General features: G+C 37.0%; 1 protein-coding gene across 2 annotated transcripts in view; it reads left to right on the top strand.

Moving 5' to 3' along the window:
• SMC1B (structural maintenance of chromosomes 1B) overlaps positions 1-18,779 on the top strand; it is an 86,285-nt gene that overhangs the window by 3,891 nt on the left and 63,615 nt on the right. For both annotated transcript variants that reach the window (XM_036864642.1, XM_036864641.1), the window contains exons 2-4: positions 14,589-14,777; positions 17,814-17,926; positions 18,017-18,220. In XM_036864642.1, coding sequence (XP_036720537.1) covers positions 14,589-14,777; positions 17,814-17,926; positions 18,017-18,220 — 506 coding nt within the window. The remainder of the gene's footprint in view (positions 1-14,588; positions 14,778-17,813; positions 17,927-18,016; positions 18,221-18,779) is intronic.

Here is an 18,779-nt window from a genome sequence, read left to right as displayed (position 1 = left end):
CTCATCCTGTTTGACATTTCAACAGTATTTCATTCATTTAAAAATAATTGAGTGCCTACTATATGCCATGCACTGTTCTAGGTTGTTGGGGATTCATCAGTGAACATGATATAAAAATTCCTGCCTGTATAGAACTGACATTCAAGTGCAAAGAGACAGACAACAAACTAAATATGAAAAGTATATAGAATATTAAAGTGTTAAGTTTTAAAGAGAAACAAGGGAGGGGAATAGGAAATGCTGGGGGTGTTTTTAAAGAAGTTGGTCATGGGAAGGCCTTGCTGTTAAGGGGGCAAGGTAGACCACATTTCATCTCTCCCTCCTTTCCCCAGGTGGTCTTATCCAGTCCCATCCTTAAGCTACTGACTTTCCAAATTATATTTCCAGCCTATAATATTTAGCATTTAGTTTCCTATTTCTAGTAGCCATCTAAAACAATATAATCAGGAAGAGTAGTTAATTTCCTCTCCCCCACCACTACCAAACAACAAACCTGTTCGTTCTTAGGTCTTTACCAGCTCAGTAAAGGGCACAATTTACTCATTTATTCAGACAGAAAGCCAGAGTAATTCTTTTTTTCTTTTTTTTAATTATTTATTTATTTATTTATTTATTTATGGCTGTGTTGGGTCTTCGTTTCTGTGCAAGGGCTTTCTCCAGTTGTGGCAAGTGGGGGCCACTCTTCATCGTGGTGCGCGGGCCTCTCACTATCGCGGCCTCTCTTGTTGCGGAGCACAGGCTCCAGACGCGCAGGCTCAGTAGTTGTGGCTCACGGGCCCAGTTGCTCCGCGGCATGTGGGATCTTCCCAGACCAGGGCTCGAACCCGTGTCCCCTGCATTGGCAGGCAGATTCTCAACCACTGTGCCACCCGGGAAGCCCCAGAGTAATTCTTGATTCCTCCTTTTACCTTCTACACCCCACTTTCCTCATCCAGTCGTCTATAAATCCTAATGACTCTACCTCTGAAATGCATCCTGAATCCAATTGTTTCTTGCCACTCTTCACTATTACAGTTGAAGCTGCTAGAGCTCTCATTTGGACTATCGCTATAATCTCCTAACAGGTCCTTCTGCTTCCTTTTTTGTCTCTGTGCAGTGCATTCTCACTGCACTTGGAGTAAAATCCATATTTCTTACCATGATCCACAAAGCCCTTTATAACCTGACCCGTGTATGTTTCTCTTCTCAAATATTCTCTTCCTCCACATTTACTGTTCTCTGGTCAGAATTGCTTTTTTAGCTTTCCTTACACAGGCCAAGCTCATTGCTATTTCTGGGTTTTAGCATTTTCTGTTCCTTGGACTTAGAATGCCTTTCTCACAGGGTTTCATATGGCTGCTACCTTAATAAATTCTCCATCATCCTTGATAAATTCTCCCTGTCACAGCCAATACATTACCCATCATTCCAATCCTGCCTCCTTAATAACCTTGTCCTCTTCCCTCTGTTGCCACTGCTATCACTTTATTTCACACTCTCATCATTTCTTCCTTGGATTAATGCAGTCACCTTTTAGCTAAGTTCCCAACCTCTGGTCTTACCCTACTTTAATCCATGTGGCACACTGCTGCCACAGTAATCTTCATTTGTTCCTGCAAGAAAGAAGATTCATTTTATTTTTTTGAGGAGAAGGCATTTGACAAAATTCAATATCCATTTCCATCAATAGTTTTTTCCAGATGGGGTGATTTTTCAGGTGATTTTTAAAATACTTTTTTGTTTTCCAAAACCCTACATTGAATGGTTTACTGTTATAATCAGGAAAAAAATGTTAGTTTTAAAAACCATTTTAGATAATCCAGAATGGCAGCTGAATTCTTAAAAATAATATTTTATTATCACAAAAGCACTATATATGATTTGTAAAAAATTAGAAAATAAACGAGTAAAAAAGTAAAAACGTATTCCCACAATCCAGAGAGTACTATTGTAATACCTTAGGACATGTCCATGTAGATCTTTTTCCGTGCAAACTTTTTTTTTTTTTTAATGAAAATGAGGTTATACAATACATACTGTTGTCTAACTCACTCTTTTCAGACAATTATCCTCACCTTTCTTTCTTAGTGCATTTCATCTGATGCACAGCTCAAATTCACATTTCCTCAGTTTACTCCATAGTGTTCTTTGACCAAACCATTTTCCATCCCAGAATCACATATTGCATCTGATTGTTATATCCCTTAGATCTCTATTAATTTAGCATAGTTCTTTTTTTTATTTATAACAGACTCATTGAAAAGGTTGAAAACGTTTTTCCATAGAATGTTTAGATGTGTCTGATTGCTTCCTTATGATGTAGTTTAGTTTGTTCCTCTATCCCCTCTATTTTTTTGAACTGGAAGATGTCTATAAAGTTGATGGTTTCAAATTGAAGATTTTTGGCTAGACTTCATTTTAGGTGCTGTTGTGTACTTCACATTACCTTATATCACATAATATCTGGTGATGCTAAGATTGACCCCTGGATTAGGGTGGTGACAGTGATCTCTCCATTATACAGTTAGCTGTAACCTTTCTCTCTAGCCTAGTGTTCTAGTGTTACTTTGGCATTATACAAATATTCTCTATCAACCATTTACCCGAATGGTTTTAATGCCAATTAATAATCTTGCCTGAGTCAGTATTGCATTCAGGTTTGCAAAACCAGGTTTTTCTAATCCTGTCATGCTTTCTATATTCATTGGATGATATTCCCCTATTTAAAAAAAAAGTTTTACTTCATTAATTGGGGTTATTTGATTAACATAAAATGCAGTTTGCACTGTAAAATCAGAATAAATGCGTGCCCCTTTTAGTTAGTATTTTCAAAGAAAAGAGTTTTAATAGGGCAAATAGTGAAAGTGAGTTTTTCTTTTTTTGTTGTTGGTATCATTATGGACACATGGATTTTTTTTCACCTTTTATTTTATTTTTTTTGAATTTTATTTTATTTATGTTTTTATACAGCAGGTTCTTATTAGTCATCAATTTTATACACATCAGTGTATACATGTCAACCCCAATCGCCCAGTTCATCACACCACCACCCCCACTCCCCCACCGCTTTACCCCCTTGGTGTCCATACGTTTGTTCTCTACATCTGTGTCTCAATTTCTGCCCTGCAAACCGGTTCATCTGTACCATTTTTCTAGGTTCCACATATATGCGTTAATATACGATATTTGTTTTTCTCTTTCTGACTTACTTCACTCTGTATGACAGTCTCTAGATCCATCCATGTCTCAACAAGTTTCCCAATTTCGTTCCTTTTTATGGGTGAGTAATATTCCATTGTGTATATGTACCACATCTTCTTTATCCATTCGTCTGTTGATGGGCATTTAGGTTGCTTCCATGACCTGGCTGTTGTAAATAGTGCTGCAATGAACATTGGGGTGCGTGTGTCTTTTTGAATTATGGTTTTCTCTGGGTATATGCCCAGTGGTGGGATTGCTGGATCATATGGTAATTGTATTTTTAGTTTTTTAAGGAACCTCCATACTGTTCTCCATAGTGGCTGTATCAATTTACATTCCCACTAACAGTGCAAGAGGGTTCCCTTTTCTCCACACCCTCTCCAGCATTTGTTGTTTGTAGATTTTCTGATGATGCCCATTCTAACTGGTGTGAGGTGATACCTCATTGTAGTTTTGATTTGTATTTCTCTAATAATTAGTGATGTTGAGCAGCTTTTCATGTGCTTCTTGGCCATCTGTATGTCTTCGTTGGAGAAATGTCTATTTAGGTCTTCTGCCCATTTTTGGATTGGGTTGTTTGTTTTTTTAATATGGAGCTGCATGAGCTGTTTATATATTTTGGAGATTAATCCTTTGTCCGTGGATTCGTTTGCAAATATTTTCTCCCATTCTGAGGGTTGTCTTTTCGTCTTGTTTACGGTTTCCTTCGCTGTGCAAAAGCTTTTAAGTTTCATTAGGTCCCATTTGTTTATTTTTGTTTTTATTTCCATTACTCTAGGAGGTGGATCAAAAAAGATCTTGCTGTGATTTATGTCAAAGAGTGTTCTTCCTATGTTTTCCTCTAAGAGTTTTATAGTGTCTGGTCTTATATTTAGGTCTCTAATCCCTTTTTTTAAAAAATTAATTAATTAATTATTTTGGCTCTGTTGGGTCTTCATTTCTGTGAGAGGGCTTTCTCTAGTTGCGGCAAGTGGGGGCCGCTCTTCATCGCGGTGTGCGGACCTCTCACTGTCGCAGCCTCTCGTTGCAGAGCACAGGCTCCAGACGCACAGGCTCAGTAGTTGTGGCTCACGGGCCCAGTTGCTCCGCGGCATGTGGGATCTTCCCAGACCAGGGCTCGAACCCGTGTCCCCTGCATTGGCAGGCATATTCTCAACCACTGCGCCACCAGGGAAGCCCTCTAATCCCTTTTGAGTTTATTTTTGTGTATGGTGTTAGGGAGTGTTCTAATTTCATTCTTTTACATGTAGCTGTCCAGTTTTCCCAGCACCACTTATTGAAGGGACTGTCTTTTCTCCGTTGTATATCCTTGCCTCCTTTGTCACAGATTAGTTGACCATAGGTGCGTGGGTTTATCTCTGGGCTTTCTATCTTGTTCCATTGATCTATGTTTCTGTTTTTGTGCCAGTACCATACTGTCTTGATTACTATATCTTTGCATAGTATAGTTTGAAGTCAGGGAGTCTGATTCCTCCAGCTCCGTTTTTTTTTCCCTCAAGACTGCTTTGGCTATTCGGGGTCTTTTGTGTCTCCATACAAATTTTAAGATTTTTTTGTTCTAGTTCCGTAAAAAATGCCATTGGTAATTTGATAGGGATTGCATTGAATCTGTAGATTGCTTTGGGTAGTATAGTCATTTTCACAATATTGATTCTTCCAATCCAAGAACATGGTATATCTCTCCATCTGTTGGTATCATCTTTAATTTCTTTCATCAGTGTCTTATAGTTTTCTGCGTACAGGTCTTTTGTCTCCCTAGGTAGGTTTATTCGTAGGTATTTTATTCTTTTTGTTGCAATGGTAAATGGGAGTGTTTCCTTAATTTCTCTTTCAGATTTTTCATCATTAGTGTATAGGGATGCAAGAGATTTCTGTGCATTACTTTTGTATCCTGCAACTTTACCAAATTCATTGATTAGCTCTAGTAGTTTTCTGGTGGCATCTTTAGGATTCTCTATGTATAGTATCATGTCATCTGCAAACAGTGACAGTTTTACTTCTTCTTTTCCAATTTGTATTCCTTTTATTTCTTTTTCTTCTCTGATTGCCGTGGCTAGGAGTTCCAAAACTATATTGAATAATAGTGGTGAGACTAGACATCCTTGTCTTCTTCCTGATCTTAGAGGAAATGCTTTCAGTTTTTCACCATTGAGAATGATGTTTGCTGTGGGTTTGTCATATATGGCCTTTATTATGTTGAGGTAGGTTCCCTCTCTGCCCACTTTCTGGAGAGTTTTTATCATAAATGGGTGTTGAATTTTGTCAAAAGCTTTTTCTGCATCTATTGAGATGATCATATGGTTTTTATTCTTCAATTTGTTAATATGGTGTATCACATTGATTGATTTGCGTATACTGAAGAATCCTTGCATCCCTGGGATAAATCCCACTTGATCATGGTGGATGATCCTTTTAATGTGCTGTTGGATTCTGTTTGCTAGTATTTTGTTGAGGATTTTTGCATCTATATTCATCAGTGATATTGGTCTGTAATTTTCTTTTTTTGTAGTATCTTTGTCTGGTTTAGGTATCAGGGTGATGGTGGCCTCATAGAATGAGTTTGGGAGTGTTCCTTCCTCTGCAATTTTTTGGAAGAGTTTGAGAAGGATGGGTGTTAGCTCTTCTCTAAATGTTTGATAGAATTCACCTGTGAAGCCATCTGGTCCTGGAATTTTGTTTGTTGGAAGATTTTTAATCACAGTTTCAATTTCATTACTTGTGATTGGTCTGTTCATATTTTCTGTTTCTTCCTGGTTCACTCTTGGAAGGTTATACCTTTCTAAGAATTTGTCCATTTCTTCCCGGTTGTCCATTTTATTGGCATAGAGTTGCTTGTAGTAGTCTCTTCGGATGCTTTGTATTTCTGTGGTGTCTGTTGTAACTTCTCCTTTTTCATTTCTGATTTTATTGATTTGAGTCCTCTCCCTCTTTTTCTTGATGAGTCTGGCTAAAGGTTTATCAATTTTGTTTATCTTCTCAAAGAACCAACTTTTAGTTTTATTGATCTTTGCTATTGTTTTCTTTGTTTCTATTTCATTTATTTCTGCTCTGATCTTTATGATTTCTTTCCTTCTGCTAACTTTGGGTTTTGTTTGTTCTTCTTTCTCTGGTTCCTTTAGGTGTAAGGTTAGATTGTTTATTTGAGATTTTTCTTGTTTCTTTAGGTAGGCTTGTATAGCTATAAACTTCCCTCTTAGAACTGCTTTTGCTGCATCCCATAGATTTTGAATCGTCATGTTTTCATTGTCATTTGTCTCTAGGTATTTTTTGATTTCCTCTTTGATTTCTTCAGTGATCTCTTGGTTATTTAGTAACGTATTGTTTAGCCTCCATGTGTTAGTGTTTTTTATGTTTTTTTCCCTGTAATTCATTTCTAATCTCATAGCGTTGTGGTCAGAAAAGATGCTTGGTATGATTTCAGTTTTCTTAAATTTACTGAGGCTTGATTTGTGACCCAAGATTTGATCTATCCTGGAGAATGTTCTGTGCGCATTTGAGAAGAAAGTGTAATCTGCTGTTTTTGGATGGAATGTGCTATAAATATCAATTAAATCTATCTGGTCTACTGTGTCATTTAAAACTTCTGTTTCCTTATTTATTTTCATTTTGGATGATCTGTCCATGGGTGTAAGTGAGGTTTTAAAGTCCCCTACTATTATTGTGTTGCTGTCGATTTCCTCTTTTATAGCTGTTAGCAGTTGCCTTATGTTTTGAGGTGCTCCTATGTTGGGTGCATATATATTTATAATTGTTATATCTTCTTCTTGGATTGATCCCTTGATCATTATGTAGTGTCCTTCCTTGTCTCTTGTAACATTCTTTATTTTAAAGTCTATTTTATCTGATATGAGTATTGCTACTCCAGCTTTCTTTTGATTTCCATTTGCATGGAATATCTTTTTCCATCCCCTCACTTTCAGTCTGTATGTGTCCCTAGGTCTGAAATGGGTCTCTTGTAGACAGCATATATATGGGTCTTGTTTTTGTATCCATTCAGCAAGCCTGTGTCTTTTGGTTGGAGCGTTTAATCCATTCACGTTTAAGGTAATTATCGATATGTATGTTCCTATGACCATTTTCTTAATTGTTTTGGGTTTGTTTTCGTAGGTCCTTTTCTTCTCTTGTGTTTCCCACTTAGAGAAGTTCCTTTAGCATTTGTTGTAGAGCTGGTTTGGTGGTGCTGAATTCTCTTAGCTTTTGCTTGTCTGTAAAGCTTTTGATTTCTCCATCGAATCTGAATGAGATCCTTGCCGGGTAGAGTAATCTTGGTTGTAGGTTCTTCCCTTTCATCACTTTAAGTATATCATGCCGCTCCCTTCCGGCTTACAGAGTTTCTGCTGAGAAATCAACTGTTAACCTTATGGGAGTTCCCTTGTATGTTATTTGTCGTATTTCCCTTGCTGCTTTCAGTAATTTTTCTTTGTCTTTAATTTTTGCTATAATTTTTGCCAATTTGATTACTATGTGTCTCAGCATGTTTCTCCTTGGGTTTATCCTGCCTGGGACTCTCTGTGCTTCCTGGACTTGGGTGGCTATTTCCTTTCCCATGTTAGGGAAGTTTTCGACTATAATCTCTTCAAATATTTTCTCTGGTCCTTTCTCTCTCTCTTCTCCTTCTGGGACCCTACAGTGCGAATGTTGTTGCGTTTAATGTTGTCCCAGAGGTCTCTTAGGCTGTCTTCATTTCTTTTCATTCTTTTTTCTTTATTCTGTTCCGCAGCACTGAATTCCACCATTCTGTCTTCCAAGTCACTTATCCGTTCTTCTGCCTCAGTTATTCTGCTATTGATTCCTTCTAGTGTAGTTTTCATTTCAGTTATTGTATTGTTCACCTCTGTTTGTTTGTTCTTTAATTCTTCTAGGTCTTTGTTAAACATTTCTTGCATCTTCCCGATCTTTGCCTCCATTCTTTTTCCGAGGTCCTGGATCACCTTCACTATCATTATTCTGAATTCTTTTTCTGGAAGGTTGCCTATCTCCACTTCATTTAGTTGTTTTTCTGGAGTTTTATCTTGTTCCTTCATCTGGTACATAGCCCTCTGCCTTTTCATCTTGTCTGTCTTTCTGTGAATGTGGTTTTTGTTCCACAGGCTGCAGGATTGTAGTTCTTCTTGCTCCTGCTGTCTTCACCTTTCTTTTAAATCCTATTATTTTTCTCTCTGGTCATCTATGCAACATTCCATTTCTGAGTCTAGAGCAGGGGTCAGCAAACTTTTTCTGAACTTGGCACAGCTTAATCAGGCATTGAAGAACTTCCCAAGTGATCCTCCCTTTCTTGCTGCCTGCTCAGCTGAAGACGCTCATTTTGCTTCACAGATGTATTAGCTTCTGTCCTACTCTTGAGCAAGGAGAAGCAGAGAAAACTGAGCAGCTCACAAGGTGGATACTGTTAAAAAAGAAAAAATAAAAAGGACACCTGGATTTTCATTGGTACAGTGTGGTTTTTTTTTTTTTAATAAATTTATTTATTTATTTTTAGCTGTGTTGGGTCTTCATTGCTGTGCGTGGGCTTTCTCTAGTTGTGGTGAGCGGGGGCTACTGTTTGTTGTGGTGTGCAAGCTTCTCATTGTCGTGGCTTCTCTTGTTGCTGAGCACGGACTCTAGGCACGCGGGCTTCAGTAGTTGTGGCATGTGGGCTCAGTAGTTGTGGCTTGCGGGCTCTAGACCTCAGGCTCAGTAGTTGTGGCTCATGGGCTTCGTTGCTCCGTGGCATGTGGGATCTTCCCGGGCCAGGGCTTGAACCCGTGTCCTTTGCATTGGCAGGCAGATTCTTAACCACTGTGCCACCAGGGAAGCCCGGTACAGTGTGTTTTAATCCACCAAAATCATTCTTTTTGATGCTCAGATTTTCATAACTTTAATCAGTGGGAACTCCTTCAAGCTGCCTCCTATGTCCTTTGGTCATTACCTCATTAATATTTGAAAGCTTCCTTGCTTTCTAACATAAGATGTCCCAGTTTTCAGGCTTATCTTCAGTTTTCTCTGCCTCAGACTTGGAATTAGCCACTTCTCCAATGATTTCTGCGTTTGTTTAGAAGGTAAGGTATTAAAGACTGCCATCTGGGAACTAGAATATTCAGTGCATTTGGGTAACAGTGGCTCTGGGTCATTTCAGAGGATGGGGCTAGAAAATGCGTAAAGTGCTTTTTTCAGATTTGTTCTTTTTTTTTTTAATAACAGCTTTATTGGAATGTCATTTGCATATCATAAAATTCATCCTTTTAAAGTGTACACTTCAGTGATGTTTAGTATATTCATAGAGTTGTATAACCATTATCACTATCTAATTCTAGAACATTTTCATTACCCCAAAGAGAAACCTTGTACCCATTAGTAATCATTCACCATTATCTCCTCTCCACCCAGTCCCTGGCAACCACTAATCTACTTTCTGTCGCTATGGATTTGCCTGTTCTGGACATTTCGTATAAATGGAATCGTACAATATGTGGCCCTTTGTGTCTGGCTTTACATTCCCATTGTCAATGAATAAGGGTTCAGATTTCTCCACATCTTCACCAGCAGTTGTTTTTGTTTGTCTTGTTTCTTTTAGCCATCCTAGTTGATGCGAAGTGGTATTTCATTGTAGTTTTGATTTGCTTTTTCCTAATGACTAATATGATTTTGAACATCTTTTCATGTTACAGTAATTTTTAAAATTTGAGTTCATGCTGATATTTTGCCATTCACTTTTTAAAAATAATTAATTAATTAATTAATTAAGCTGCGTTGGGTCTTTGTTGCTGTGCACGGGCTTTCTCTAGTTGTGGCAAGCAGGGGCTACTCTTCGTTGCGGTGCGCGGGCTTCTCATTGCGGTGGCTTCTCTTGTTGCAGAGCACGGGCTCTAGGCACGAGGGCCCAGTAGTTGTGGCTTGTGGGCTCTAGAGCACAGGCTCAGTAGTTGTGGTGCACGGGCTTAGTTGCTCCGCGACACGTGGGATCTTCCCGGAGCAGGGCTTGAACCCGTGTCCCCTGCATTGGCAGGTGGATTCTTAACCACTGCACCACCAGGGAAGTCCCTCCATTCACTTTTAACTGTGTTTTCACTGTTCCTTGATTTTTGTCATTGTAAATATTTTTTCTTACTCTGAAAATCTTATTTCCTAACATGACTAATATAATTACTTATTTGCTTTAACTTAAAATATAAAGAGAACTGTCTTAAACTACCAATACCAATAACATTATAAATGATAAAGCAACTGAAGGAAATTTAAAATTCCTTTGTACTTCTTTTTGGTTCTTAGAATCGATCCCACTAAGAATGTACAGTCAGAATTCTGTGATCTGAAGTCCGTTGAAATAAATCATTTCTCAGTATGCCTATGTTACCAATTTAATATTCAGTTAAGTTTACTTGTTTGTGATTGTTTTCATTTATGGGATTTTTTAAATTTAGATGTTTTTTTTTAAAATCAGGAATGCATATACATACTTTAAAGGTCAAAACTCTATGGAAAAGTATACACAGAGAAATCTTGCTTCTACCCCTGCTCCCTGTATCTGTCAGGGTCCCAACAGGAAACAAGTGGCACACTCAAATTAGGACAGTTTTAGGAAGATTTATTTACAAAGGGACTAATTACAAAGGTGTGGGAGGGCTGTAGAGGAATCCCAAGGAATAGAGGGACCACACAGCTAGCAGCAGTGGAGCTGCTGCCACCCCAAGGCTGAGAGAGGAAGGAACCTAGAAGGAACTTCAAAAAGCCAGTGACATTCTGTTGAAGGGCACAGCAAGTCAGAAGCCACTTTACAGAGAGGAAAATAGGGAAGTAAATACCCTGACCTCACTTTTTTCCCTTCTTCCCTCCTGCCAGGGCTCTCCATTGGCCAAATCCAACTAGAAGCTCAAAGGCATGAGAGCTTGTGGATAAAGGCAGAAGCAGTGTGAGGCAAACAGAACGGGTCCAACTCAGTTTCTGTGTCCTGCTCTTCTTCACCTTCTATACATAACCATTAATTTCTTGATTATCCTTCAGTGTTTCTTTTTGCAAATGCTAGCAAATATGTGTGTATTGTTATTCCCAACCCTGCACTTTTTCTTTAAGTAAAAGTTCGTATTTAGTTTTTTGCTATATATGCTGTTACGTAATTTTCTTTTTTCATTTCCCACTTCCTCTTCTGTTCTCTTGTTGCTGTGTAATTCTCCATTGTGTGGCTGTTACATAGTTATTTCAAGTGGTCCTTTAATTTTTGGACACCTAAGTTGTTTCCAATCTACTTCTGTTAGAAATGACTTATAATTGTATAATTGTGTATTTGCCATTGTGTAGTTTTGCACATGTATCAGGGAGATAGATTTCCAGAAGTGGAATTGCTGGTTCAAAAGCTAAGTGAAGTTATAATTTAGTTAGCTATTGCCAAATTACCCCCCATAGTGGTTATATCATTTTGTACTCCCAACAGTAATTTAATGAGAGGTCCTGTTTAAGAATATGTTTTCAAAATTTTGGATTTTTGCCAGTCTAGTAAGTGAGAAATGGTAGTCAAAACAGTTTTAATTTACATTTCTCTTATTATGACTGAGCTCAAGTGTCTTTTCATATGGTTAAGGGCCTTTTGTATTTCTGTTTCTCTGAATTGCCCTTTTATGTTCTTTGCCCATTTTTCTGGTGGGTTGTTGTCTCAGAAATCCTTATAAAATGTATGTGAAAACGTCACTGCTATTCCTAAAATCCTTCATGGCTTCACATAATCTTCAGCATGAAGTTTAGTTCTCTCTTATCATTTCCAACCTTGTAAGCTTTGCTCCACCTCTATATCATTAGTTACCCTTTTCTCACTGGAATGGTACCTTGCTTTCCCATTTGTGCCAATGATCAAGCTATCCTCTTTTCCTGGAATGGTTATGTTTACCTTCAGCACTGCCTCCCCAAACTTCTACTTACTCTTTAAAACTTAGCCCAGAATTACCTCCTGCAGAGTCTACTCAGAGTCTCCAGTAGTTAGTGCTTCTCTTAAGTGCTTCATAGTTCTTTGTGTTAATTGTATCTTAGAACTTACTATAGTAAGTTATAATTTCCTCCTTTTAGTGGGAAGAGTATAGATTTTGGAATCAGACGCCTAACCCCAAAACATGATTTGTTTGACTTTGAGCCTCTGCTTTTTTACTTCTGAAATGCAAATTAAATACCTATCTCATAGGATTATTGCAAAGACTGAATAAAGTAATAGATGTGGAGTGTCTGGCACAAAATGGGGTCCAATAAAAATTGATCATATTTCCCACTGTAAGTACCTTAGGGGAAAATCCTACATACTGTTTCTTTTTAGCTTGAGTACTTAGGAGAATGCCTGATTAATAGGTGTTCCATAAATGTTTGTAGAATGAATGAATTTGAAGAGGCAAGAGAGTGAAGGTTGAGTCCAGCTAGGAGGTTCTTGGAAGTAAGGAGTACTTGAATAACTAGAAGGATGGTAAAGAAGGAGCAGATTGGAAGAGATATGCAGAGCTGAAATCAAAAAGGAACTTACCAGCTGTTGGTAAGAGGGCAGATGAGTGGCAAATATTGAGGTTTTGAGATGGGAGAGTGATACTGTAATTTTTATATCTTGTGAATATTTGGTTCATCTTCATCAAGTGTTGATAGTCTAAAAGGTAACTCTTCTAGAGTTATTATTTTCCTGATGTTAGTTTTGAATTATTTATAGCAGAGGTTCCTGCTCTGACTATTACAAAACTTAACTTGGTTCATTAATTCGTTCATTTTTGCCAACAGGCGGTTGTTAAGCTAGGCACTTAACAAATGTTTCCTGACCATGCTATCTGAAGTTACCTCTCCCAGTTACCCTCTATTTCATCACTCAGTTTGTTTCCTCATGATACTTATAATATATAATTTTTTTTCTTTATTGTTTGACTTTCTTAATAGATTATAACATTCGTTAGACAGAGTTGTATCTCTCTTGTTCTTTTACTGTATCCTTATGACCTAGCACACAAAAGAATTAATGTAATGAATGAATTTGGATGGGGAAGTGTTTATTTTAGGCAGACTTTCAATAAGGATTGACCAAAACCAGTTTCTGTTTAATTCTGTTACTGTCAGACTTAATAATTCAGTTAATGTTCGTTTGGTCCTATATACATAACCATCTTACAATAGCTTTCAATCTGCAGATTATCAATTAACCCAGAAAAGCCATGTTTCATACCTGTTAGTTAACTGAGACTTAGTTAAATACATTTGCAGCATTTTTAACCACTTCTAGTTCTTTTTAGAAAGATCATTAACTTCTAAAACTAAGCCATATTTCCAGTGATTGGCAGTATTCTCTTGTTTATGTTTCTTTCCCTGCTTTTGGCACTAGAAATTTAAATTGCTTGTGGATATGAGGGAACGAATGTGAAGAAAGAAAATTAAGTACAGATGGTAGTAGCTGAAATGACATTGCACCTTGGAAATTGTCTTAAACTATCGGCTCATGGTTGGAGAACAGTTTGCCATTTGAGTTGGGAGTCCCTAAGACTACCCCCAGTTTCAGTGATTCACTAGGAGGACTCTCAGGACTCAGCATATAGTTGTACCCAGGACTGTTACTCATAACAGCGAAAGGAAACAAAGCAAACTCAGCAAAGGGAAAAGGCACGTGAGGAACTCTGAGGAAACCAGGTGCAAGGTTCCATGAATCCTCCCCCAGTGGAGTCACACAGGACAGGCTTAAGTCCTCCAGCAACAAGTTGTGACAACACATGTGAGATGTTGTTTACCAAAGAACCTCATTAAAGACTCAACCCCCAGGGTTTTTACTGGGAAATGGTCACATAAGCACCTCTGCCTAGCACATACCAAAATTCCAGACTCCTAGAAAAAAAGCAAGTATTCAGCATAAATCATATTGTTTATATAAACAGTTTAGGCACAGTGAGACATTCTTATCAGAAAGTGGTGGAAACCCTCACAGAATCCAAATCCCAATCCCACGATGCCAGCTAACCTTGTAAGCAGGACTTTCATAGGATAGCAAGCTTGGACATGCTATGTAACTTTTCTGCACTACCAACACATACCAATCATAAATATTCTAGCAACCCTAGTCTAGCCTTTGGGAAAATCCTGGAGGTAGCCATTTTTTAAAAATATGTGACACTTAAAATTTATAAAGTGGGGATAACTGAAATTCAGAGAAGTTAAATGATTTGCCATGGTATAATACTTAATAGTGGGAGAGAGCTGGGGCTTAGATCCATGTATAGATCCTTACATTTAGATAACTTAATACTCTACCATAGCTGCATAGAAACCAGTTATCTACATAAAATTGTTCCGTCACGTGCATTTTGAATATAGAAAAGACAGTACTATTTAGATATGTGTATTGGCCCTTGGTAGCCTGGTTTCTTTGGCTCTGGGCAAGGTTTTTTATCATTAAGAATAAATAACTTTTTCTCTCTTTCCTTCTCCAGGAAAATCTAATGTAATGGATGCACTTAGTTTTGTAATGGGAGAAAAAATAGCTAACTTAAGAGTGAAAAATATTCAAGAACTTATTCATGGAGCACATATTGGAAAACCTGTTTCTTCTTCTGCAACTGTAAAAATGGTATACGTGGAAGAAAGTGGAGAAGAGAAAACATTTGCAAGGACTATCCGAGGTATTTTTTTTTTATCTTGGGTAGCAAGTAATAGAACCTGTTTGATTCTACACCGGACTTTTCTTTAAGCAGACATATTTATTCAAATTCCCTTACTGTCAAGTAGCATTTTTCTCCCTGGTTATTCGGTTAAAATGAAGGAGGGAGTCTACCTCAAAGACAGTGATGTCATAAAAGTCCTTCCTGAGGTTCTTTGTTTATGTTTATATGGTTTTCCTAGTGATAAACTAACTAAATGCATATTTTTGGTTTGTTTAGAAAGTTTTTCCTGCCACCAAAAAGCAAATTGTGTGAAATATTTGACTTTGTGTTTTGTTATGATTTATTCATGAATCCCTGTATTTCCTGAGTAAACAAGATTGAGAGTTATGTATATATATATTTTCTATTTATGCTGGGAGTTTACAGAGCCTCTGTAAGTAGACGTTTCTTGGTTTTGTTTTTTGTTGTTTTCAATCTGCCACTACAACATGGTTCTAATGTTCTAATGTATAAATACTCTTATTAACTTTCCTCAACTTCAATCACAGATAATTTTAGAAATACTTATTATTATGTACATATACCTTAGTGCATAATTTAAGTATTTCACCACTTTATCACCTAGATATTTTCATTGGTTAGTTTTTCACTTTCTTGGAGTTTTTTATCAAAAGTCTCCATCTCAGTCAGAGTCCCTAGCTTACTCTATTTACTTAATAAACCATCATAAATTTATTTTTTCCCATCTTTATTGAGGTATAATTGACAAATAAAAATTGTATATGTTTAAATTGTATAACTTGATGTTTTAATATACATTGTGAAATAATCGCCACAATCAAGCTAATTAACATATGTGTCACCTCACACGGTTACTATTTTCTGTGTGTGTGTGAACACTTAGGATCTACCCTCCTAGCAAATTTGAACTATACTATACAGTATTGTTAACCATAGTCACATTGCTATACTTAGATCTCCAGAACTTACTCATCTTGCATAAGTGAAACTTTGTACCCCTTGATCCACATCTCCCCATTTCCCCCTCCCCCAAGCCCCTGGCAACCACCATTCTACTCTCTGCTTCTATGAGTTTAACTGTTTTAGATTCCACATATAGATATCATTCAGTACTTGTCTTTCTGTATGTGGCTTATTTCACTACCATAATGTCCTCCAGGTTCATCCACGATGTCACAAATGGCAGGATTTCCTTCTTTTTTAAGGCTGAATAATATTCCTACATTTTCTGTATCCAGCCATCCGTTGAAAGACATTTAGGTTGTTTCCATATCTTAGTTACTGTGAATAATGTTGCAGTGAACATAGGAGTGCAGATAACTCTTCAAGGTACAGATTTCATTTTTTTTGTATATATGCTCAGAAGTGGGATTGCTGGCTCATAAGGTAGTTCTATTTTTAATTCTCTTAGGAATCTTCATACTGTTTTCCATAGTGACTGTACCAATTTATATTCCCACCAACAATATTCAAGGGTTCCCTTTTCTTCACATCCTACCAACACTTGTCTTTTGTCTTTTTGATTCTAATAGGCGTGAGGTGATACCTCATTTTGGTTTTGATTTGCATTTTGCTGGTGATTCCTACTATTGAGCACCCTTTAATATACCTGTTTGCCATCTGTATGTCATCTTTTGAGAAATATCTGTTCAGGTTCTTTGCCCGTTTTTAAATTGGATTATTTGTTTTTTTGCTGTTGAGTTATATGAATTCCTTATTCATTTTGGATATTAACCCCTATCAGATATGTGGTTCCAGAATATTTTCTCCCATTCTGTAGGTTACCTTTTGCACTCTGTTGTTTGATTCCCTTGCTGTGTAGAAGCTTTTCAGTTTGATACAATTCCACTTGTCTATTTTTGCTTTTGTTGCTTGTGCTTTTGGTATCATATCCAAAAAAATCGTTGCCCAGAGCAATGTCAAGAAGCTTTTTCCCTATGTTTTCTTTCAGTAGTTTCATAGTTTCAGGTATTACATTTAAGTCTTTAATCCATTTTGAGTTCATTTTTGTGTATGGTGTCCATTTTGTGTAAGGGTCCAATTTTATTCTTCTGCATGTGAATATGCAGTTTTCCCAACACTATTTATTGAAGAGACTGTCTTTTCCCCATTGTGTGTTCTTGGCACCTTTGTTGAAGATCAGTTAACTATAGATGCTTAGATTTCTTTCTGGACTCTCTATTCTGTTCCATTGTTCTGTATGTTTTTATGACAGTACCACACTGCTTTGATTACTGTAGCTATGTAATGTAACTTCAGATCAGGAAGTGTGATGCCTCCAGCCTTGTTCTTCTTCCCAGCTCATCTGTCTTAGTCCATTTGGGCTATTATAATAAGATACCACAGACTTCATAGCTTGTAAACTATAGAAAGTTATTTCTCGCAGTTCTGGGGACTAAAAGTGCAAGCTTAGGGTGCCAGCATGGTTGGATGAAGGCTCTCTTCTGTGCAGACTTTTCATTGTATCCTCACATGTGGATGGGACTAGGGAGCCTTGTAGGATCTTTTTATAAGGACACTAATACCATTCATGAGGGCTCCACTGTCATGACCTAATCACCTCCCAAAGGCCTCACCTTCTAACAACATGACCTTTGGGGTTAGGATTTCATCATATGAATTCACTGGGGACACAAACATTCAGACCATTACACCATCCTATTTAAAATTGCAATGCCTCTTTCTCCTACACAGAGACTACCACACCCCCTTCCACCTCTACTTTACTCCTTAGCACTTAACACTTCCTCGCATGATAGTCATTTTACTTACATATCTCATTTTTGTCTGTCTCCATTATTAGGATATAAGCTCCTTGAGGTCAGACGTCTGTTATGTTCACCACTGTAGAGCACTCCTTGGCATGTAGTAGACACTCAATATTTGTTGACTGATTAAATGCATTTATTAACATGTATATTATTGCATAACTGGCTATTTCAGTAAGAAAAAAATTTTATTAAGCTTTCAATAGTTGTTGGTATATGTCTGGTATTTATACTTCCTATAACAGCCTTTATTCTTTTATTTTAGGGGGATGCTCAGAATATTATTTTGATGATAGTCCTGTGAGTCGTTCTGCTTATATCACAGAGTTAGAAAAGATAGGCATAATAGTCAAAGCACGGAACTGTCTAGTTTTTCAGGTAAGTAGCTTGTAGTATTTTATTTTATTCATGATTTTGAAAATATATCATTATATTTTATATGTTGGTGTGCTTAACTATTTTTAACAGGGAACTGTGGAGTCAATTTCAGTGAAAAAACCCAAAGAAAGAACGCAGTTTTTTGAGGAAATCAGCACTTCAAGAGAGCTTATAGGAGAATATGAGGAAAAGAAAAGAAAGTTACAGAAAGCTGAAGAAGATGCACAGTTTAATTTTAATAAGAAAAAAAATGTAGCTGCAGAGCGTAAACATGCAAAATTAGAGAAGGAAGAGGTAAGGTGTCATGATGTAACCAATTAAGTGTTGGATACAAAAACTTTGTGTTAGAATTTTAAGTATTGGTGTGGGGTTACTAAAAAGATGCTTTTAATAACATAAGACAAAGTCCAATATTCATCAAAGATAAACTTTTTGATGTATTTTCCACTCTTCGGGTTTTTTTCTCCCAAATAGGCAGGACAACCTGCACTGCAAAGATGTCTGATTTTCCCAACTAAAATTAAACTTGAGGGATTTATATCGTATATTGCAGAGGCTCTCAAACTTTTGGATCTTGTCCTCTTATACTTTAAAAATTATTGAGGACCCCAAAGACTTTCTGTTCATGTGGGTTGTATCTATTTATATATATTGTATTTAAAATTAAAACTGAGACATTTAAAAAATATATTTTAATGATTAGTGTAAAAATAACAATAATAAACTCATTTCATATTAAAATAAGTAACATATTTTTATGAAAAATAAGAGTTTTCTAAAACCAAATAATTAGAAGAGTGGTATTGTTTTACCTTTTTATAATCTCCTTAATATCTGGCTTAATAGAAGACAG

The sequence above is a fragment of the Balaenoptera musculus genome, chromosome 10 (assembly GCF_009873245.2).
Source record: "Balaenoptera musculus isolate JJ_BM4_2016_0621 chromosome 10, mBalMus1.pri.v3, whole genome shotgun sequence".
Taxonomy (NCBI): Eukaryota; Metazoa; Chordata; class Mammalia; order Artiodactyla; family Balaenopteridae; genus Balaenoptera; species Balaenoptera musculus.
Note: the sequence above shows the minus strand (reverse complement) of the source record. Positions and strands in the feature narration are given on the sequence as shown.